At 56.8% G+C, this 23,460-nt stretch overlaps 1 protein-coding gene across 2 annotated transcripts in view; it reads left to right on the top strand.

Moving 5' to 3' along the window:
- The window catches only part of SH3PXD2A (SH3 and PX domains 2A), a 248,330-nt gene that overhangs the window by 135,863 nt on the left and 89,007 nt on the right, over positions 1-23,460 (top strand). For both annotated transcript variants that reach the window (XM_065923260.1, XM_065923258.1), the window contains exon 5: positions 1,986-2,077. In XM_065923260.1, coding sequence (XP_065779332.1) covers positions 1,986-2,077 — 92 coding nt within the window. The remainder of the gene's footprint in view (positions 1-1,985; positions 2,078-23,460) is intronic.

Genomic DNA, 23,460 nt, shown 5'->3' with positions numbered 1-23,460 from the left:
GGCTCCCATCCAGCTGGCCACTGCTCTGGAGCCTCCTTATCAGCAGTTCCTCACACTCCTGTCACCCAGGGTTTCCGTCTTTCTTCCCTTGGCTGTAGCCCAGAGTTCCAGGACTGGCCCTGTCCCCCAGCCCTACTTTGACCTCATCTGTCTGTCTGTATTAAAGATCACCCCAGGGTCTTCTCTCTATACTGAATGAGGGGTCCAGAAGCAGGGCTTTGCCTGGCCTCACCCTGCATCCCCCCACCACTCCACCGGACTGAGCCGGGTCAGCAGCGGTCCAGGTGCCCAGGCTGAAAGGTGCCGCATCCATGCTGGTGCAGAGCAGGAAACTGATCACCTCTGATGCTCGTCCCTCACTTTCCAGCAGCGGGCTCTCACCCCTCCTGAACGACAAACTCACAGCTCCCCTCACCCCTACCTGCAGTTATCCTCCTGGGGATGCCCACCTCCTCCCGCCTGCCCGAATCCTGCACACCCCTTGGGCCAAACTCCTGCCCACTCTTCTAAGAAGCCTTTCCACACCCGTCAGCTTATTCTGCTCCTACAGGCTCAGTTCAGCTTGGCCTAAGCAAGGCCCTATTAAACCCTGCCACACCCAACCTCCGGCAGCTCCTAGAGCTACCATACTTGGTCCCCTGACCCTCACCTTGACCAATCAATTCTTTTTTTTTTTAATTCATCATTTTATATTTTAAATATTTATGTATTTTTATTATTTATTTGGCTGCACCGGGTCTTGGTTGCAACACATGGGACCTAGTCCCCTGACCAGGGATCAAACCTGGGTCCCTGCATTGGGAGTGTGGAGTCTTAGGCACTGCACCTCCAGGGAAGTCCCTTGACCTGTCAGTTCTTACCTGTCTCTCAGCAATCAGCTTCAAAGAGACTTTCCTAAAACCATCTCCTTTCCTCATCTTCCCAGGTCCAGTCAGACTCTGTCATAGCACCCTATTGTCCTTGGTAGAATGACCAGCTTGTCATTAAATAATTAATGGTGCAGTGAGTACTTAGAGGCTGTGTGTATCTGGTGAGGCTGGGGTGTGGCTAGAGTGGGGGATGAGGCTGGTGGGAAAAGGCCTTGGATTGTGGAGTTAAGGATTTTGGACTTATTCTGTGAGCAAGAGAGAATCCTTTCAGGGTTCATGCAGAATAATATGTTCCTAAGGATCCTGAGCGGAGAAGGCAATGGCACCCCACTCCAGTACTCTTGCCTGGAAAATCCCATGGATGGAGGAGCCTGGTAGGCTGCGGTCCATGGGGTTGCTGAGAGTCAGACACGACTGAGCAACTTCACTTTCACTTTTCACTTTCACACATTGGAGAAGGAAGTGGCAACCCACTCCAGTGTTCTTGCCTGGAGAATCCCAGGGACGGGGGAGCCTGGTGGGCTGCCGTCTATGGGATCAAACAGAGTCGGACACGACTGAAGTGAGTTAGCAGCAGCAAGGACCCTGAGACCTAGGGTTTAATGGCCTCCTCCCTTTTTTTTTTTTTCCTTTTTCATTTGGTTGGCTAGTTGTTTAGTTGGTTAACTGGCTGATTAGATGGTTGGTTGGTTGAATTGCTGGCTGGATGGTTGACAGGTTGATTGCTTTGGCTGTTTTCTCTCCATCCTAAATGAGGGGCCAAGAAGCAGGGCTTTGCCTGACCTCACCCTACACCCCCCACCATTCCACACTGGACTGGGCCGGGTTTATTGACTGTGTGGTAAGTTCAGTAATGGAATGGTTGGTTAGTTGATGGGAGGGATGGATGGATAGATGAAGGGAGAGTTGTTTCATTAGTTAGCTGATTAGTTAATTTCTTGATTAGTTGTCTGGTTGGGTGGTGGGTGGGTAGCTGGTGGTACCTGTTCACTCTGTCTTCCCCAGCACAGTCCTCGAGCCTCCCCCCATCACTGTTGGCCCAAGCTGACCTCGCTTTTGGTTTTCCTGCTCCCAGTGTCCTCAGGCCTAATGCCCTTTCTTCCTGTCTTTCCACAGGCCCTTGTCCGGCTGCCGCCCCATATTTCACAGTGTGATGAAGTCTTTCGGTTCTTTGAGGCCCGACCGGAGGATGTCAACCCCCCCAAAGAGTAAGTGGTAGCTCAAGCCTCTCCTGTGAGGCTAATGCTGAGGCCAGCCTGGAGAGGCTCCAGACGTGGGGATACAGTAGAGGGAGCGCTGGCCAGGCCAATGAGGCTAAGCAGACATGAACCAAAGGAAGGAAGAACATCAGTCCCCAGACTCCTGTGACCAAGGCTTGTTCCTCATTTCTCTGACCCCAGACCTGGCAAGGGAGGGTGTCTCTGCATCTGGGGAGCAGGTTTTCGTGCAAACTCTTTCTGGTTCACAGCTTATTGTCAGGAGCAGACAAGATAACAGAAAATATGCCATTCAGACATGGGATTAGCAGTCGTTGCTCTTATTTGTTGACACTACCAAGCACCCAACTGACATGTAGATCCAGGAGGACATGTGCTGCCCAGGCGAACCTCACCCGCAGAGTAACCCAGCAGTCCTGGGCTGTGGCAACAGATCTATAATCATTATCAAAAACAACGAGTGTGTGCAGAGTGTTTACCAAATGGCTTTTACCTGTAGCATTTTACAATACTCTTAGGGAGCCCAGGGGCCTTCCCTAATGGTTCAGCAGTAAAGAGTCGCCTGCAATGTAGGAGACCTGGGTTCGATTCCTGGATCGGGAAGAGCCCCTGGAGCAGGGCAGGGCAACCCACTCCAGTATTCTTGCCTGGAGAATCCCATGGACAGAGGAGCCTGGAGGGCTACGGTCTACAGAGTTGCAAAGAGGCAGATGTGACTGAGTGACATAGCATGCACACAGGGTAGCCCAGTTTGCAGAGGAGGAAACTGAGGCCCATAGGTTAGGTGGACTTTCTGGAAGTCATAGAGCTGGTTGGGTATGGAACAGGCATGAGACTTGAACCAAAACCTTTTGATTCCTCATGGTCCAGAGATGGTCGACTTTCCATGCTGGGAAGAAACAGGGAACCAAGCAGGTCTTTTTTCCTTCTCTGGGCCAGGTGGTCAAGATGACCCACTAGGTCATGCTGGAATCTCACACACGTGCCCAGACTCCATCCTCAGCCGCAGCATCCCCAGGTCCACCTGGCCCTGCCACTCCCCAGCTGTGCTGGTCTCTCAGAGCCTCTTGTTCAGCTTCCTTCCACAGGGAGAGAGGAGATGTCCCTCCCCAGGTGGGTTGATCCTTGGAGTCACACATGATCGTGTGCCCAGAGGGATTGTCACTGGTTGGGTGAAGTAGCAGGTGCATGGCCATAAAATCAGCTGACCCTGTCTTTGATTGCTGACCCCACACCCTCTCTCTGGCAGTCAGCTAAATAAGTTGGTCTTATTTCACCTGCACACTAATGACAACATGTGCGTGCGTGCTCAGTTGCTTGTCGTGTCCGACTCTTTGCAACCCCATGATCTGTAGCCCTCCAGGCTCCTCTGTCCATGGGATTCTCCAGGCAAGAATAATGGAGTGGGTTGCCACGCCCTCCTCCAGGGGATCTTCCCAACCCAGGGATCAAACCTGCATCTCCTGTAACTCCTGCATTACAGGCAGATTCTTTACCACTGAGCCACCAGGGAAACCGACTAATGGCAATAGGTTAGCCTTTTGCCCATCCCTGGAAGGCCCTCAAGGAATGGTGGAAACTAGGCTTGGGGAGACAGTTATGTGTTGGTGAGGCCGCAGGCATGGCTTTGCAGGGCAGGCTCTGGGGTCCAGACCCACCACTCAAGTCTCTGTGATCTCAGATCATTTGCCCAGGCTCTCTGTGTTTCTATCCCTGAAAAGCAGGAATGCTGGACTCCTGGGGCAATTCAGGGGCTTACCAAGATGACACGTGTACTGAGATAACCCGGCCAGTGCTACTGGCCCATTGGATGGGAGGTTGTGGAACAGAATGGACCGTGGCTCCTTGCGCACTCCACCTCTGCAGATCACAGCCTGGCTTTTGCAGGGAGGAGCCATAAAGCAATTTAGTCTCCAAGTTTCCATGGCAACAGGGGTTATCTGCCTCTTCTTGAGGTGGTACCGGCCACCTGGGTCAGTTCACTTCTCATCTGGCAAGAGAGGGCCTGAGAACAGAACCACTCCAGCACGAGACAGGCCTGAGGGTCAGGAGGTGGGTTCGGCTGTGGCCCCAGAGTTCCAAAGGTTTTCTCCACCCTGGCTCCTCTCGGCCTCCAGGACCTGCGAAGAGAGACCTGTGTTCTGTGCAGAGCGTAGCTCAGACCCAAGGGTGACCTGCGCTGATGATCCGTCAGCCAAGTGCTCGCATCCCTCCCTCTCAGGACTGTGTGCAACCTCCCAGACCACCATACACCTCCCCCCTCCATCCTGAAACATAAACACGGGATTGAGTAACAGCGTATTTTGACTCTGGGGCGACTGTGGAGTGGCTTATCAAATTATCAAAGCCTGTGGATTTAATTGGAATTTTGCAGATAACCCCGGCCTCTTTCAAGTGTGCTGCTGCAGGACCTCTGAGCGCTCAGGGGGCTGGGGTGGGGGACTGTGGCCCTTTCCACCTTGTGAGGAAGACAAGATTGCAAAACAGCCCAGCTCGGTGGGGGAGGTGGGCAACGGGCCCCAGCCCCTCAGCTTTGATCCCAGGCCACTTGCTGGCTTCCGTGGGTGGAAAGTGGGGTCCATCTCTGGGCTGCCAGCCTTTGCTCTAGACCACAGTCCCCGCACAGAAAGTGTGTTCTTTACAGAGACGTTTGGTGAGCCTGGTACTGGCGGCCATGGTGGTTCTGCCTTCTTATGTGGCTGCTTGAGAAGGCAGTGGCACCCCACTCCAGCACTCTTGCCTGGAAAATCCCATGGACGGAGAAGCCTGGTAGGCTACAGTCCATGGGGTCGCTAGGAGTTGGACATGACTGAGCGACTTCACTTTCACTTTTCACTTTCATGCGTTGGAGAAGGAAATGGCAACCCACTCCAGTATTCTTGCCTGGAGAATCCCAGGGATAGGGGAACCTGGTGGGCTGCCATCTATGGGGTCGCACAGAGTTGGACACGACTGAAGTGACTTGGCAGCAGCTAGAAGGCAAAGGTTGCCCCAGCGCCCTGCCCTCCTCTCCTCGAACTACTGGCTGATAGGTCCTTCAGCAGCGCTGAGCTTTCCAGGGGGCTCTGGCTCAGGCCCCAGACCCTGGCCTTATTCTAGATTAGCACCCTGTCAATATATCACCACATCCTTTGGGCACCACCTTCAGCATATACCCAGACCCAGACCACATCTCACTGTCTCCCCAGCTGCTACCCTGGGGGCAGGGGTGGGGCAAGCCTCACCTCCCCTGGATCCTGGCCTGACTGTTCAACTGTTTCTGCCCTTGCCCTTCATGGTTCACTTTCAACACAGAGGATGGAACGACCGCTTAAAAATGTGCATCAGATCGTGTCCCTCTTCTGTCACGTTCCTCCATGCCTCTGGTGTTGCTCAGAGTCAAGGCCCTTCTGCCTGCTCTCCCCTCGCCCCTGGTGGCACCTGCTGCCTCTGCCAACTGGCTCTGCTCCAGCCACACCTCCTGCCCCTTCTCACACCCTCCAGCCATTTTCTGCCATAGGGGCTTCACACTGGCTCTCTCCTCTGCCTGGAACACTCAGCCCCTCCCCAGGAGAGCCCCCAGCCTGGTCCCGCACTTCCTTGCAATCTTGACGCAAACAGCTACCCAACGAGGCCGACCCTGGCCTTCCTGCTTAAAATCCCCAGCACTGGCTTCCCTGTCCTGGCTTCATCTTCCTTCAGGGAACGTATCACTGCCTCCCACGTGCCCTGCTCCCTCCCCACGTTATTGTCAGTCAGTCTGGTAGAGCAGGACTGTTCTGATCACAGTATCACCAGTACCCAGAGAAGGTGCGCAGGAGACGTGCAGGACAGGTGATGGTGTCAGAGGCCCTGGTCACCATATCCTGAAGGAGGGGGATAAGGACACACCCCTGGAACGCAAGGGGATTCAGCTCAGGGCAAGTCCTGGGTGGACTCTGACAACCAGGTGAGCCTGGCCCCATGCAGGCCACACCCCAGGACCTGAGGGGACCCGCTGGGCTGTGCACGTGGCCACCCAGTCCTGGGGCCACAGCTGCCGGCTCAGCTGTCCCTGGCTTAGCCGTGTTCGAGCCCCCGAGACCCCTGTGCTGAGCCAGTGGGCCAGGGAGGCAGGTGTCCCCGGCCTGGCTTCCCCAGGGAGCCTCTGGGCAGCCAGTCCCTCAGCTCTGATTCCCGTGGTGTCAGTGATGGAAACGGGAGCCCAGGCTGCCGGGCTGGACTCCCAACCCAGTCAACCACGTGACCCGGCAAAGGCCTCTTTTTATTCAAGTTGCAATTCCCATCGCTGAAACAGTGAACCTAAGGTTCTCAAAGGGCCGTCCAGCGGCCCTGTCCTCAGACCCTGGCATGTTGCATATCCTTCAGAGAACAGGGATGGGAGGAGGGCAGCCCCATGAGGCCCGAGGACCCGAGACCTGCCTCCCCATCTCTCCCACCTCCTGGCCCACGGGCCCCGCCCTTATCCTTAGGTGCCCACACAGGGTGCAGCCTGCTGTCCCCAGCCCCAAGCCCAGGCTCAGCCTCCCCCTCTGCGTAGAGCACTCCCGACCCCTCTTCCCCACCCACCCACCCCAGTCCTACTCAGTCCTCAGACATCCCAGGAAGCCCTCTTCCCACCCCCACCCCCCGCCCCTCAGCAAAAGCCCGTAGCCCTTGGCTGTGGCACGGGCCACACCACATTGTTTATGGTCTCTCCCCACCACGGGGACCCACATTCTCTGACCGCTCCCCCCACCACCCTCCACAGGGCCTGGCCCCTGGTAAATGTTGACTGAGCCCAGGTCGGGACTGATTAACAAGCTTAAAACTTGCACTGCCCACTGTCCAGGTTGCAGAGTGAACAGCACTCCCCAACCCTCTGGAGCTGGGTGGTCTGGGTTCCCTGGCCCCTCTGTGCCTCAGTTTCCTTATCTGTCCAGTGTGAATAATGACAGTGCCTGCCCCCAGGGGCTGTGGGGAGGATGGTGCGTGGGAAGTGCCAGAACAGGCCTGGCACGTGGTCAGCACCACCCAAGGCCAGGCTCACCATCGTCATGGTGGCAGCCCTGGGTCGGGACGAACTGCAGCAAGAGAACTGCCCCCCACCCCCAGAACAGGTCTGCCACTTGTAGGGGTGCAGCGTCCTCTTGTTCTGACAGTGGTGGCCCTCTGCGCTCAGCCTGAGCCCGTGGGCAGGTGGCATGCACACGTTTGGCCCCCATGTCACAGAGATAACAGAGGCCAGGGCTGGGGCCCCCTCTCATCACCTCCCACTCATAGGCCTGCTGCCAGCCCATCGGCCTGGGAGCCCGCAGGAAACCCCACACCCCAGAAGCACACAGTGGGCCCACACAGTGACTGAGGGTCTCCTGGTCCCTACCACCCCTCTCAGCTCTAGGCTTGGTCCTGTCCCCTCAGCCCATTTTCTCCTGCTGAAGACAGCCAGGCCCTGGTTAAATTCTTGAAATTGCATGGGAGGAACAGGGCCTTGCTAAACAGGTTTCTGTTCCTCAGCCCCAGAGCCACAGAGCCACCCTCTGTTGTGGCCTGAAACAATGGCCCAATGTTCGGAGGGACCTTCCGTCCCTGCCCCAGCCTGTCCCGATGGCCGGTCTCCATCTGGCCCGGGGCCCACCCCCCTGCCACTGCTGCCTGTCCCTGCCTCGGCAGGCCGGCAAGGGAGGGAGCCTGTCCTACCTGATCTGGGCCACGTGCTAGGTTGGGGTCTGGGCCCCGGCTTCATGAAGGTGGCCCAGGTGCTGAAGTGGAGGGCGCTGAGCAAGGCTTCCAGAGCTGGAGGCCCTGGGCAGAGGACAGAGTCACTCCAGGGCTGTGGTGGCGTGAGAAAAGGCCTCCCTGCCTCCCTCTCCATTCCGACGGGGATGGAGGCTGGGCTGCCTCCTCGGGGGAAAGCAGTGTCCAGGGCAGAGGGGCCTTTGCCAGCCCTGCCTCAGGACCCAGCAGGAAGACAGAGCGTGTAAGTGGCCGTGCAGCCAGGTGGCTCTGTGAATGGGGGGAGCCTCCTCCAGGAGCCCCACTACCTCAATCCTGGTCAAACTCTAGATCAGCCTTGCTTGGGAGCCTGACTCCCAATCTCAGGATCCACAGATCAATCAATCCACAGATCAATCAATTGATCCACAATCAATCTCAGGATTCCCACTGTGGCAATCCAATCACTACCTTCTCCGCAGTCATACCTACCTGCTCAGTGCTCGGAGAAGGAAATAGAAGACGTGTTTATGGAGCATTTGGGCTCCCCAGGTGGCGCTAGTGATAAAGAACCTGTCTGCCAATGCAGGAGACATAAGAGACACAGGTTCGAACCCCAGGTTGGGAAGATCCCCTGGAAGTGAGCATGGCCACCCCCTCCAGTATTCTTGCCTGGAGAATCCCATGGACAGAGGAGCCTGGCGGGCTATGGTCCATGGGTCTCCAAGAGTCAGACACAGCTGAAACCCTGAGCACACACACTCACACGGAGCACTTAGTACGTGCTGAGTCAGGTTACCCTTTTCTTCCCTCCCTTCTTGCTCCCTGGGAGCAAACAGAAGGTCCTGGGAAGAGCCCCGGAGAGCACCTCTTCCTCAGCCTTCACCCACAGGTGTTCATGGAGCACCTACTGTGTGCCAGGGACCAGGCAGGCTGGCAAATTCAGGGCTCAAGGGTACCACTAGGTGGAAATTTTGAATTGAGTTAAACTAACTCGGAGACAACAGCCAGAACACCCAGCTCTGTCTGTGGCCTTGAATGAGTCCCTTCACCTCTCAGATCTCTGTAAACGAGGCCAGGAGTACCCTCTTGGGAGGACGGTCATGAGGTTCACGGGCTCTGATGCCTTAGGGGTGCCTGGCATCACAGATGCTCTGTCCACGGGAACTTTTGCTTCTTCTCCCCCTTCCCTCTTCACCCTTCCTGGATGTGCAGTGGCTGCTCAGAAAAGACTAGAGGACTCCTGCTGAAGGCAGGAGCTGGGCTGACTTCTCCCGAGCACCTTTTAGCTCTGGGAGATCTCTCTAGGGTTCGTGCCGGCCGTGAAGTGAAGCTGCCCCTCCACCACCACGCCCCCACTGGCTACCAGGACCTCTGAGGCACCCATGCTCTTGACGCTCGCTAAGGGATGAGTGGCTTGGGAATTAGAGTGGGTAGTCCACCCACCAGTGCCCAGCTCTGCTGAGTTCTGGTCAGACCCCCAGCAGTGGGACAGCTCCCATCTGGCCGGGGACACGGGCCACACTGCCCTCCCAGCCTCTGCCACTGGCAGCTGCACAGACAGCCTGTTTATGCTGATGGGCGGGAGGGCCAGCTGGAACAGGGGACTGTGGGTCCCCAGGAGGCCGGGGGCTGGAACAGCACAGAACTTTGTGTGAGGAGCCCCTGCCCACGCCCCGCCTTTAACCTGGGTGGGCAGGTGGGAGGAAGGGGCCGGCGGGAAGTTGTGTCCAACCCACTTGAAAGGGGCATTGGCTCTGGGAAACGGGGACTTCTGAGGGTGCGTCTGTCATGCTGGGTGGGCGAGCGGGTGGGAGGCCGACTCTAAACCAGCCAACTCAGAGCAAGGGCGGGTGAGGGCCAGGAGGGGCGGGTTGCTCAGTGGTCAGTCCTGGCACAGGACTTTCATCTCTCAAAGCCAGGATGGACAGGAGGCGCCGGCTGGGGAAGGGTATCCTGGTATGGGGAGGGGGCATGGGGGGGTCCCCGTTATTTTCTCAGGCTTGTGCTTGCCTTGTTCCACTGAAACGTCAGCCCCGCGAGGAGCGTTCTCGTGTGCAAATGCCCAGGCCCCACGTGCCCACTCCTTCTTCTCAGGGTGGCAACACCCATGGAGGCTCCAGCTGGAGGGGTGCACCGCCCACCAAGCCCCCGAGGTCTGCTTCGCTGTTGTGTCCTGTGCCGGGGACTCTTGCAGCCCCCGCCTTGTAATTGCTGCCAGCCAGCCCCCTGGCCAGCTAGCTGCCCCTCCACAGGGAGCCCATGGCAGAGCTGAGCCTTGGACCCAGGTCTTTGGCCCTGTAGGCCAGGCAGGAAGCATTGGTTCATTCGAGCATTCTTCATCCTCCTCTTGGTGTGAGGCGCAAAGCCACGGAAGTGGGCGAGGCCAGGCCCTGCCCCTGGGGAGCCTCGTGGTCTGAGGGGAAAGGCCTGGCTCGCTGCTGTGGGAGGCGGTGGACCTAGCCCAGGAGCCAGGACTGGGGCCATTTCAAGGAACTGAAAGAAAGTCTGTCTGCCTGGACGAGAGAGTGCTGGCTTGAGCTGGGCCAGAGGAGATGGGCCTGGGGCATGCAGTGTCCAGCTGGTGATGTGGGGCAGTCGTTAACCCCTTCTGCACTTTGGCATCAGATGAGGGGGCAGAAGGTGGGGGTCTCTGGGATCCCTCCTGGCTCTTACATTGTGTGATCTTACGGAAACCGGTTGGCTGTTGTAATAGTCCAAGCGTGTAACAACTAGGGTCTGGAGTGGGAGCTAAGGGCTGTGAGAAGGGAAGACAATCACAGTAAGTCAGATGTGAAAGAGGCAGGCATCCTGGAGATCACGTGACCCAACCCACCCTCCCCCCCCGCCCCGTCCACAGGCCCTGTAAGTTGGGTCTTATGGTGGGTTGGAGTTTAGGCATCTCTGTAACTGAGTCACTTACAGCGCCTTCAAGTTCAAAGCAGTTCAGTTCAGTCGCTCAAGTGCCTTAGTTCACGGGATCTGTGTGTGTCTGGCTCCCTCTTGTGGCGGCACTGGATATTACACCAACCCCCATCCAGGCAGGCGTTTGCAGACAGCTAAAGCTTTCTGGATGTTTAAACTTGGCCTACGTTGTTTAACCATCTATGACGCTAGTGATAAAGAAGGCGCCTGCCAATGCAGGAGATGAAAGACAAGTGGGTTCGATCCCTGGGTTGGGAAGATCCCCTGGAATAGGAAATGTCTACCCACTCCAGTATTCTTGCCTGGAGAATCCCACGGACAGAGGAGCCTCGCAGGCTACAGTCCATAGGGTTGCAAAGAGTTGGAAATGACTAAAGTGAAGCAAACAAGCAAGCAATAATCCTGTGAGGTTCATGCCTCCTTTTTGTAGATGAGAAATCTTAGGCTCAGATTGGTTGAGTTATCTCTCAGCTGGTAAGCATCAGAGACTGAATCCAAATCCTTTCCCACTCCAGGTCTGCCCCCCACAACCACACAGGGGTTGTGGCCATGCAGCAATTTCCAAATTGCAAGATGGGACCTTTCATCCAACCATAGGAATGAATAATTGAATCGGCACTCATGGTTGCTGTGGTCACAGGGTGGGGAGCCCCTGAAGGTACAGTTGAGGGCACTTTCCCCACCTGGAGACTCTTTAAAGGGACTCCAGGCTTCTCCCCAGGTGAGAAGGTGAAAGGCTCAGGAGTGCCAGGCCCAGTCCAGCCCATATCCACTGAGGGCCTCCTGCTGTGGGGTCAGACCTCAGAGGAGGGGCGCTGCCCGGCTCCCCTTTCAGTATGGTCACGGTAAGGCTGGCTCTGGGAGCATCCACAAAGCAGGTCTCCTTTCCCCCAACCAAACTGAGGCTTGACTTTGACCTTGAGGGTAGTAGCTGTGACCCCAGCCCCTGACTAAGCCTCTCCAGCCAGTCGCCCAGTTCTCCCGTTGTTCAGTCGCTCGGTCATGTCCGACTCTTTCTGACCCCGTGGACCGCAACACGCCAGGCTTCCCTGTCCTTTACCACCTCACGGAGTTTGCTCAAACTCATGTCCATTGAGTCGGTGATGCCATCCAACCATCTCGTCCCCCTTCTCCTCCTGCCTTCAGTCTTTACCAGCATCAGGGTCTTTTCCAATGAGTCAGTTTTTCGCATCAAGTGACCAAAGTATTGGAGCTTCAGCTTCAGTCCTTCCAATGAATCTTCAGGGTTGATTTCCTTTAGGATTGACTGGTTTGATCTTCTTGCTGTCTGAGGGACTCTCAAGAGGCTTCTTTAGCACCACAGTTTGAAAGCATCAATTCTTTGGCACTCAGCCTTCTTTATGGTCCAACTCTCACATCCATGTATAACTACTAGAAAAACCATAGCCTGACTCCTAAGTCATTGTGAACTCCCGGCCCCCAACCCAGGACACATAGCCAGAGGCTCTCTCTACACAGGCTGTTGAGTGAGGCCTCTCCTCACTCCATGCATGCAGCCAGGATGGGAGAGGCTGCTTGGACGTCCCCTGACTGCATCCACAGAGAGGCAGGAGGAGAAGGTCGCCCACAGTCCCAGCCTTCGGAGCCCAGTGTTACCCCGACACCCTCTGGCCCGGCCCCCACGTGGCACTGACAGGTTCTGCAGCCCAGAGGGGGGACGTGACTTGCCTGAGGTCACCCAAAGAAACTGGATTGGCACCAGGTTTTTTGACTCAGAGCCCAGTGTTTTTTCCATCGCTCAGAAACTCTCCCAACTGATTTCCAGAGCTTCCTGAGTGCTGGTGCAGAAGGACACCTGGAGGTCCTTGTGGAGACTTAAATCAGGGCCTGGCTGAGGGACAGGGAGGAGGGACCAGGGAGGAGGGGATAGCTGGAGAAGTGGGAGCTGGGCTGTGGTCAGGTCGGATTTAATTAGGCAGAGGCAGGCTCCTGATTAGAGGAGGCTGCGCCTGCCAAGCCAAAGAATTCGAGCTTAAGAGCCAGGAGTGCCCCGGCCCCCAACACAAGCAGGAGGGGGGGCACCTGTGAAGTCCACAGAGCCCCGCGATGCCAAGGGCAGGCACCTCGGGATCCAGGGGACACGGGTCACCCCCTTGCCAGCTCATGGCACGTCTGGGTGGAGCCACCGCTGTGTGTTGGGCGCCGGGCAGGGTTGTGGCCACAGGAATCGCGGTGGGCAGGTGGGGAGCGGGGGCACTTCATACCAGGGACAGTGAGAGATAGAAGTCTTGGTTCCGACAGTAGATCTGAGGAGAGGACAGAGCTCAGGCAGCTTATTTGGGAGAAGAGACCAGTGAGGGAGTGAGGAAAGGCGGGAGAAGCCACGCAGCTGAAAGTGAAGCATTATCACAGCTACTCTGGGGGTGACCGGGGGCCTCATCCCCCGAGGAACCCCGGGGAGCCGGCTGCAGGGCGGCCTCGCCGAGGGCAGGGGTGCTGGAACCCTTCCTGCTGTGGGCCCTCCCCCAACCCGCCCCCAAACAGCAGGGGACACAGCTTCCCTGAAGGCCTGTGTGCCAACACCCACGTGGTCTTCCCCTGTGCTTAGTACTACTTCCGGGGGTGTCCCTGTGGCCTGCCACTCGGAAGGCTTGGTCTCTGGTCTCTGTTCCAGCCACAGCCTCCTGCCCCTCCCCAGCCCCCTCCCCTTCCCCAGCCCACAGCCCTGCCCAGCCTTTCCATCTGCCCTCAGGTTCTCCTTTAATCCTCTCTTCCTCAAGAGCCCTCCCTGTCTTTCTCCACTTCAGCATCCTTATCCCTTTCTTCAGAGCTCTTAACCCAGTTTATCACTTGGCTTTATCCAGTTGTTCATTGTCCTCCCTGGGGCGAGGGATGAGTCCTGTCTTACTCAATGCAGCAAGCCCCAGGACCTGGCACATAATTGTCGTTCAGTCGCCAAGTCATGTCCAGCTCTTGGCGACCCCATGGACTGCAGCACGCCAAGGCTTCCCTGACCACCGTCTCCGGGACTTCGCTCAAGCCCTGGCACCTAAGAGGTGCTGGCACATTCTTGCTGAGGACAGTGGAGGCGCTGCAGGGAATCAGTCAGAGGAAAGAGCAGCTGCAGGGAAGGTGGGCGAGCACCGCCCCACCCCGGCCGTGGGCTCCGGGACTGGGCGCTGTGTCACTAAGCACTGAGGTTCTGGAAGCAGAGTGGAGATGACCGTGACTCTAAGTCTGCTTCAGGCCTGAGGGCCACCCTGGCTAAACACTCAAGTGGGCCTGCGAGGAGGGGCCAGCCCCCTGCAGTCCTCTCCCTAGGAGGGCAGGGGGACCTTGGGGAGGGGGTGCAGAGGTGGGCAGGGAAGGCCCCCAGAGTGAGCCAGGCCTCTGCCTGGACTTGGATGCTGAGGGAAGGTTCAGAGACAGATTGGGAGGGAGACGCCTGGGCTGAGGAAGGCTTCCAAGCAGGGGCGTTAGGCAGGGGTGGGGGTTTTGGGGTGGGGGGGGCATGGGAAGATCAAAAGAGACTGAAAAGATGGTGATGGAAAAGATGGAAAAGGCTTAGGAGCGAGCCCACACCCAGTTCAAATCTGAGCTCTGCCACTGGGCTAGCAATGTGAGGTCTTTGTGCCTCAGTTTCCCCATCTGGACAATGGGGGTAGTGATGGAACCTTCTTCTTAGAATGGTACTTGAAATAATGTGTCTGAAGCACATCAAGAGGAAAGTAATGAAAGTGTTAGTTTGCTCAGTTGTGTCCGACTCTTCGGGACGCTGTGGACTGTAGCCCGCCAGGCTCCTCTGTCCATGGGATCCTCCAGGCAAGAATCCTGGAGTGGGTTGCCGTTCCCTTCTCCAGGGGATCTTCCCGACCCAGGGGTTGAACCCAGGTCTCCCGCATTGCAGGCAGATTCTCTCCTGTCTGAGCCACCGAGAAGCCCAAGCACTCAAACTGTGCCCAGATGTTAGTTCTGAGCTCACACGTGGCCTTGTTCTCAGCGTTGGGCCCACAGGGGACACGGCAGAGGAGGTGGTCGGATGCTGTGGTCCGGTGGGGGAGGAGAGAGACACACTTGCTAGGATGATGGCCCAGACAGAGGACGGAGCACGGGAGACCCAGGCCGTCCTCATCAGTGGACAGAAAGTCACGAGGGTGGACTGCCCATCGAGACTGCTCAAGCCCTCTTGTATTTTACATAAACTAACACCCGCACTTGCTCTGTGTGTGTGTGTGTGTGTGGTAGTCACTCAGTTGTGTCCAACTCTTTGTGACCCCATGGACTGTAGCCTGCCAGGCTCCTCTGTCCACGGGATTCTAACCCATCTATAATTATCAGGGAAGACCTCCTGAAGGAAGCGGCATTTTCCACTGGGCTTTACTGGAGGGAGGGGAGGGCAGAGACCCACGATCTGCCTGCGGGACAACTCAGGATCACACCACAGCTCGGGCCCGTCCCTCGGAACCAGCTGGCAGCCCTTAGCCCGGTCGCCAGTCGTCAGGGCTCCGAGCACTCACTCAGCAATGCCAGCGGTGCCCAGCCCTGTGCGAGGCCTGGAGACACCTCACCGTTCCTGCCTCACGCAGCCTCCAGTGGAGGGGAGGTATTAATAGTATTAATAGTAAGAGCTACGAAGGAAAAGAGAGGGTGCTGTGGTCGGCTGGGTTTGGGGGTGTCGGGAATCAGTACTGGGCTGGGCGCTGAAGAAGGGAAAGCAGAGAAAAGTCAGAGAGAGAGGCAGAGCCCAGGACAGCGTCAGCCCAGCGTCACTGTCCCCAGAGCTTACGAGCGCTCCCCTGAGAGAAACAGCCTCTGTGGAGACTGTCAGCCTGCCCCAGATGCCGCCGGACTGTCCTGGCTGTGGACCCGTGAAGGCTCACTTCAGCCGCAGAGCCTCCGAGAAGCAGCAGCAGACTTGGCCTGGGCACCGGATGAGAGGCCATTAGGATCAGAAGCCACTGTGCCTCTAAGCCCAGGTGGTCGTGGATGCTCGCCACGGGTCACGTCAGGCTTCCTCCTCCTCTCGGCTGTGCTCACACCGAGCTGAGGCTGTGATAACAGAGTGTCTAGAACTTGGTGTCCTTTTGGTATTTCTGGCCCTGCGTCTTGGTTTAACTTTCCTCTTCCCACCTGCTCCTAACTAGCTTATCCAGCCAAATTTTATAGGTGTTCTTATCAACCACAAGATGTTGAATGATTTGAGTGCTAGACTCAGGCGACTTGGGCTCACATGCTGTGTTACCTTGGGCAAGTGACATGCCCTCTCTGATCCTCCATTTCTCTTCTGTAAAGTGGGAGAAATAGAACCTACCACACACAGGAGTGCATGAGGATAAAATGAGCTGATGTGTGTCAGGAGCTTAATTTGGTACCTGGCATAATGTGAATGCTTGAAAAAACATGCCATTCTTGTCAGTTGTGGTATTAGTGATAGTAACAATAGCAGTAGCAATAATAGTAGTACGCCTCTCCATCCCACCTTTGGAGAGGAAGGCCTCACTCGGGGTGGGGTGGCCTGACCCCTTCCCTCCAATCCCCCTCCCATTTCCCACCACACCCTAGGGTCCAAAGGCTCACGCCTGCTCCAGGGCCTCCGGGGACTCGTTGGTGACGTCAGTACATGCTGAGGCTGGAGGAGGTGGCCCAGGGCTGGCCCACTGGGAGCTGTCTTGCTGAACGGTGACTTTGCTGTAGTGGAGCCAGGCTGACCCAGAGGAGAGAGAGCAGGTTCGGTGCTGACGGAAGGCTGCTTGGGGGAGGGCTGGGAGCCAGTACACAGGGCTCCCAGGTTGCCCCTTCTGCAGCAAGGAGGACCCGGGCCTGCCCAGGGCCTGGAGGTGGAAGCCTCTGCCTGGGCAGAAGTCACGTGGGGCCCAGTCTAGAACCCTGATTTTTTCAGTCAAGGAAACTGAGGCACAGAGAAAGCTGCTGCCCCCCAGGTCTCATGAACCCCATGCTGGGTGGTCCAACTTGGTGACTTTAATTTTAATTAGGTTGCTCAAATGGTAAAGAATCTGCCTGCATTCCAGGAAACCCGACTTCGATCCCTGGGTCGGGAAGATCCACTGGAAGAGGACATGGCAACCTACTCCAGCATTCTTGCCTGGAGAATCCCACAGAGAGAGGAGCCTCGCAGGCTATAGTCCATGGGGTCACAAAGATCTGGACATGACTGAGTGACCAACGCTTTCACTTTTTCAAGGTTAAAAATTTAGTTCTTGGGGAGTCCCCTGGTGGTTAGGCTTCTGGGCTTTCAATGCCAAGGCCTGGGTTCAATTCCAGGTCAGGGAACTAAAATCTCATAAACTATATGGTGTGGTCAAAAAAATAATAATAATTAGTTCTTGCATCACATTAGTCAGCTCCTAAGTGCTCGACAGCCACAGTGGCCACCATCCTGGGCACTGCAGATGCCGTTTCCATCAATGATCACAGGGAATTCTATCAGGCAGCTCCAGGTAGGGCAGTACTAGTTGTTGGGGGCCAAACTGGGACACTCGGGGCGATTGGAGGTCAAAATCAGTGGGCTTTCTGGACAAGCTGGCCCTCCCCAGGCCGTGGAAGGTTGTGAGAAACTAGAGACGGCTGGAGGGTGAGAGTGGTGGCTGTGAGCACAGACAACCATGAGTCTGCAGCCTTGCCTTCTTGCTAGCTGTGAGGCACCAGGCAAGTTACTTAAGCTGTCTGAGCCTCATCTGTAAAAGGGGCCTAAGGCATCTGCCCCAGGAACAACATCAAGCAGCTGTCAAGGGGCCTGGCACGTCTGAGTGCGCAGTGTTCATGCATTTGTGATACAGAGTTCTGGCAAACCTGGGAGACGGTTCTCTCGCGGTCACAGGTGACCATGCAGGCTCCGAGAGCCCTTGCCCTCCCAGTCCGTGCAGGTGGGCCAGGCGCCTGGGAGAGGCCCGGGGCCCTCCTCTGAGCGTTCTTTCCCACAGCGGCCGAGGTAGGAACAGGCACAGCTGGGCCTTGGACGGGCTCCTGGGCCTCTGTGGGAAGCAGGAAGCCATTGGCCCAGGCTCCCAACTTTCCAACCCCGGCTCCAAATGAGACCAGGGCTGGGGATTGCGGGGCCCACAGCCAAGGAGCAAGCCGGAGGTGTACTCAGTGGTGGGCCCCCGGTGTCTGTCACACACGCACACACACACACGACGCACACACACAAACAAGGCACCTCTGCAGTCAGGGCCACGGCAGCTTGGGAGCTGTCTCTGTCTCCTGAAGAAGTCCCCATCCTGCCCCCTGAACATGTAGAACCAGAACCAGATGGGAACCTAGTTTTCGGTCCCAGAGCTGGTGTCCCTGCCGTCCAGGGGAGAGTCTTTTGTTACAAACATCGCCTCTGGGTTCCTTCTTCTAAAGTCTGAGCCACTTTCCTTGGCTTGCGGTCCAGCCCCAGCTGCATATCCTGTCCCCCCAGGCATTCAGCCTCCCAGAGGCCACATGCACGCACACACATGCACACACATGCAGGATCCCACATCCATTCCTGCCCCTGCACCTTTACTCACATCATCCCTTCCACTCCAACTTTCCTTCCTGCCTCTGCTCTTTCCAAATACCCGTCTTTCACAGGTAGCTCTACGCTTTCCCCTTCCAGGTAGAACCCCCCCCCCACCTCAACCCACTCTGACCTCCCTTTTCCGGGGAAGATCCCCACAACGTGTCCTTTTGACCAGGCTTTGTAGCGCCTAATCACAAGGTGACTTGCATGTCTTCTTTTGCTGGGCTTTTGTCTTGTGTCTCCAACCAGATGGTGTGGCCTGTGAGGGCAGGACTGTGTTTCCCACCGCTTCTGCTCAGGTGCAAGGCTGTGTCTCTAGTAACTCCTCAGTTAAGACACTGATGGATGAGTGGGTGGGTGGATGGATGGATGGATGGATGGATGGATCGATGGATGGATGGACAGATAGACAAATGCACTTGGAGAGAGACAGGGAAGGCCTCCAAACATGGAAGACCCTCCTTGCCCTTCTCTCCCGGGATTTCATGGTGGAACCCCATCATAGACTTTGTCACTGCCCCTTTCACCATTCCCCACCCTCTCTCTCCTCCTCGGACTGCATGTCAGTCACATCTGGGTGGGACGCCTAGGAGTGCGCACACTCTTTGTTTTCCCGGTCCTGAGCTGGCACCATGGACGATAGAGCCAGGCTCTTTCAAAGCCCATGCTGGTGAGGGGCCAGGCAACACTTCCTCCACCCTGGCTGCCATCCACACTCCAAACCCAGCCCCTCTTGTGAACCCAGGCTATTGGCCAGGCCCCACATGCCCGATGCCCTTCTAAGAGCTTTGCGCGTGATCCCAGGTAATCCCCACAACAACGGCAGACGTAGGTGCTCATTTCATCCCTTTTGACAAATGAAGCTCCGGAGAGGTTAAGAAACTTGCCTCTGTCACAAAGTGGTATCTGAACCAGGCTCCAGCCCGCTCACACTGCTAACCCTCTGCTGGAGGCCTGGAGCCGTCCCTGGGCTGGAGATATGCTCAGGGCCTTTGCCAGAGTGGTGAGTCCAGTCTTCGTGAGGAGACAGACAGACAGATGGGGCTTTGTCCTTTTGCTGTGGACAGAGCAGCAGCAGAGACCCTCTGGGGTGTTCGAGAGACTAGCACAAGAGCACAAGGCCTTGGAGGTTTCTGGGTCTGCGATCGCCTGGCATGGGCCTCTCTGAGACACAGCCTGGGGCTCAGGGGGACCTCTTCCCTCCCCAGGAATTCAGCTTTTCTGCCCGGGGCAGGAATTCCGGCCTCTCTGGACTGTCCACATGGCACAATGGGGCCCATTCTCAGAAGCCTGGAGCAAACAGGCCCTGCGGAGAAAGGATGGATTCTTTTTGGACACAAGGGCCCTCAGTGCCATGATTTAGACCGGGGCACACATGGGGGCAAAGAACAGATTCATGCCCCCCGCCCACCCCTGTCTGTCTTCCCTAGAGGTCGCTGCCCCTCAACACCATTCCGTGCAAGGGTTCTCAAAAGCCAGAACAGAAGCCCAGCTGGGGCTCCTTGGGGTGGAAAGCTCCAGCTCTCCAGAGCCTCCTCACTCGGCCTCTGGAGCCACATTCGCTGTCTCGGTGTTTTGGTTTTACAAAGAAGAGTTAACAGCTCCTGAGGACAGTCAGAGAGGCCCCCTTCCATGGATGGGAAAACTGAGGGCTTGAGAATTAGTTGGTGTTTCTAAACCTTTTTCTGCCACAGTCAGAAATTTCACATCACAATCCAATACAGACAGACGAGGGGATGAGTAGACAGACATCTGAAGCCAGGGTTCACAGAATCGTATTTCATCTTAGCTCTGGGTGACAAGATCATTTTGCCTCTTTTACCTCAGGGGTCTCCACCCCACCCACCACCCACCCCCAGGCTGCACAATAGGAGGTGAGTGGCGGACACGCTGAAACCACCCCCTGCCTCCCCCTGCCTGTCGATGGAAAAACTGTCTTCCACAAAACCAGTCCCTGGGGTCCAAAAGTTTGGAGATGGCTGTTTTACCTCTTAAACATGCTGGTGGGGGCCCACCGAGTTGGTTTCAGAACTCACTCATGGGTCACAACCTGGCATTCAAAAAGCACTAGTTGGAAGCATCTTGCCCAGGTCTACTGACCACGGAAGGGGCAGAGCCAGGCCCAGAACCGGCGGGGGTGGGGGTGGGTGGTGGGGAGGAGGTGTGGACATTCAGGCTCAGAGTCGTCACAGCTCTCCTGCCTGCCCCCTAGCTGTCCACCTCAGCCTCTTAACAAAAAACCTTCCCCAGCCAGGCCCTGACCCTATCACTCCTCCGTTCTGAAACCTCCCAGATTTCGGAGCAGGACTTCAAAGCCCTACCCTTCCCCGCTCCGGTCTCCCCCTCCCCCCACCCCTAGCCTGGCCTTTTCCTGCCTGTCCCTCTGCTCACCAACCCTCCCCAGTAGTTCAGCTCCTCCTCTTCAGAGCTCCTTGTTCCTGCTTCTTGAACTTTCCCCCTTGCTACCCTCTCCATGGATCCAAACTCCTCTGCTCCTCCAGGAGGCCACCTTGGATGCCCTACAGCCCTGGGATCTCTCTCTTCTCTGCGCCTGGTGGGTAACCTCTCCTGTGACTCTCAGCATGGGCTGTCTCAGAATGTTACCTTTCCCACTGTGGTAGGTAGTTTTGTTCCCCTAATTTCACCCCAGACTTGCAGGCTAGAAGCACAAGTCACTGTTTCTCCCATGCCCACTCAGGCCTTCACAAGGCTGCCTCCTGCAGGAGCCACAAGGTGCTTCCTGGTTAATAACAGTCAGAACCATTGCTGCACACCTCAAGGGCCCCACGTCACTCCCCTAGCCAGGGTTGCCTATCATCACCCCCCGCCCCCCCACCATCCCCATGATCCAATGATCCAGGTCCCACCCACGACCCCAAGACTGCTTGGCTTTCAAGGTCACCGACAGCCATCTGGCAACCTGCAGTTCCCAGCAGCCGCAGCCCTGCAGACAGGCGTCCTGGGCCAAACAGCCAATGTCAGCCAGCAGACAGGGGGTAAGAACATCAGGCTGGCAGCGCGTGCGTGTCCTCCTTTGCCAGGGCACTCGCTGACAGGAGCAACAGTGCGGGGGGCGGGGGTGGAGGGTGGGGGGAAGGGGCAGAAGGGCGCAGCCCTGCATCACTCAGATTGCGACGAGGTGGGGACTCAGCATCCTTCCACACAGCCGGTCCGCCAGACTGGGCTTTCTCTCCTAGTCTCTCCCTTGTCTCGGGGGCTCTTCCTGGCTTTGCCTCTCACTCCGGGAACCCTCACCAGCAGGAGGGCTACCTCCTTTCCCCATCGAGAGCCTGCTTCTCCTGCCCATGCGTCTCTCCTTGCACCCCAGTCCCTGGCGGACCTCGACATGGAGAGCCCTCTGGGTCAGATGTCAGTGGAGCTTCATGAGCCCCGGCCAGCCACTTAAGCCCTCAGGACCTCAGTCTCTTCATCCACAAAAAGGATTAACACCACCTCTGCCCACTTCAGAGCACTGCAGGGCAAATATCCGCTCAAGAAAGGGAGGGGAAGCATGTGCAAAAACAGGTGGCGCAGACACAGGACCTGTTAAATGCCTTTCCCGCCTCCTCACTCCAGCCTCTCCCTCTTTTCTGTATCCAGCACCAGCCCCTTCCCTGGAATGTCCGGGGAAGGAGCACAGCCTGTCTCACCAAGAGAAATGAAAGAGGGAACAAAAAGGAAAGCTGGCCTTTCTGAGTGCCATTAGCATGATCATCTCTTGGTTCGGGGCTCTGAGCATTTGCCACTCCTTGGAGGTTAGATGCATTCCAATACATGAGTCCAGAGTTTGCCAGTTCCTGTGGATCAGTGTCACCTTGAAAATGAGGCTGTTTCTAGATGAGCCCTGTTCAAACATTGTGTGTACAAACAGGCTTTCCCTTTGTGGATGGCACCTGACAGACACCAGTGCTGAGTTGGTGTCTGAAAGCCTGAAACTGTGCAGAGTAGTCTGGACTCACCCCTGCGTGCTACTGTGCCGCCAGCATCGTGGTGGGGTCCTTGAGAAGAAGTCCCTTCCTTTGGTGTTAGGGGGTCCTGCAGGGTCCAAGTTCAAATAGCACTTGGCCATTTGGATAGCAACAGAGGTGGGGTCAGGTGACGGGGTGAGAAAATAAGCATTTTCTGTGCTGGGCACTGTGTGAACCTCTTTAAGAGCACTGTGTGTTTCATGCTCCCCAAATCCTAATGGATTGCTCCAGTTACTGTCCTCCTTCTGGACACAGAGAAATAGAGGCTCAGGAGAGTAGCTCAAGATGACCACCCAGCTAGCAAGTAGCAGAAAGCTGAAATGGAATCTGCTTCCAGCACTTTCCCTCATGCTGCAGACAGCAACATCCTACGTGAACTGTTTATATCACATAGGCTGCAGAGGGGGAGTCCCCTGTTTAAATAAGGGAAGGGTATGATGCTGGGTTGGAGGAACCCCACCCTTTTTCTCCAGCCAGGCCTGACCTGTACACCATCTGGTGATCAACTATCCTGGTTTGTCTGCGACCTTCCCAGTTTGAGCCCTGAAAGTCCTGTGTCCCAGTTTTGCCCAGGATGGTTGGTCACTGTGGCCTTGGTCACCCCTGGACCAGTTGCAGAGAAAGCTGAGTGGCCTGACAGAGCCGTGTCAGGACGGCCTGGGAGGACTTTTCAATTACATTAGCTTCTGGCGGCACTAGAGGGAGACGCCAGCCTCGCTTCCCCTCCCTTTCTCCCTTCCTCCCTTCCTGTGACTCCCCGGGAGATGGTGATTCAGCAGCAAGTCGGAAGCAGGCTAGACTGTGACCTACCGGGAGTGGAATTGCCAGGGGCGTGGGGGCTGTCAGCACCAGCTCCAGGCAAGAACTGAGCAAGGGGGGTAGGTGGAGAGGGGGTCTTGAGTTGGTGGGAAACTGGACTCTGATGGAGGGTCTGCTGTCCTGCCCAGGCCAGGACTGACTGCAGGGCAGCAGGAGGCAGGAGATCCCTGCCTCTCCCCACCCCGCCCCATGCCCTGGTATGTGACGGATGGGGGAGTCCCAGCCACTGGATATCCAAGCTGCTTCTCAGCACATTCAGCGGCTAAAAATATGAAATGGCTTTGCTGAAAGGTGTCCAGTCGGAAACCTCCAAGAGGTTTCCTATTAGGGCCGCCCCTACTCGGGCTGGAGGCCAGACCCTGTGGAAGGAGTCTAGGCCTGCCCGTCCCACCGTCCAGCCCCAGCCTGAGCCCCCCATGCCAGGGCCTCGGCCTCCACCCCATTAACCCATGTGCTTCTCAGGCACCCAGGGCTGGCATTGCCCTCCTCCCCTGCACCCACTGGTGGCAGCACTTGGATGT

Source organism: Muntiacus reevesi, chromosome 2, assembly GCF_963930625.1.
Source record: "Muntiacus reevesi chromosome 2, mMunRee1.1, whole genome shotgun sequence".
Taxonomy (NCBI): Eukaryota; Metazoa; Chordata; class Mammalia; order Artiodactyla; family Cervidae; genus Muntiacus; species Muntiacus reevesi.
The sequence above is the reverse complement of the archived record's forward strand: the minus strand, read 5'-3'. Positions and strand labels throughout refer to the sequence as shown.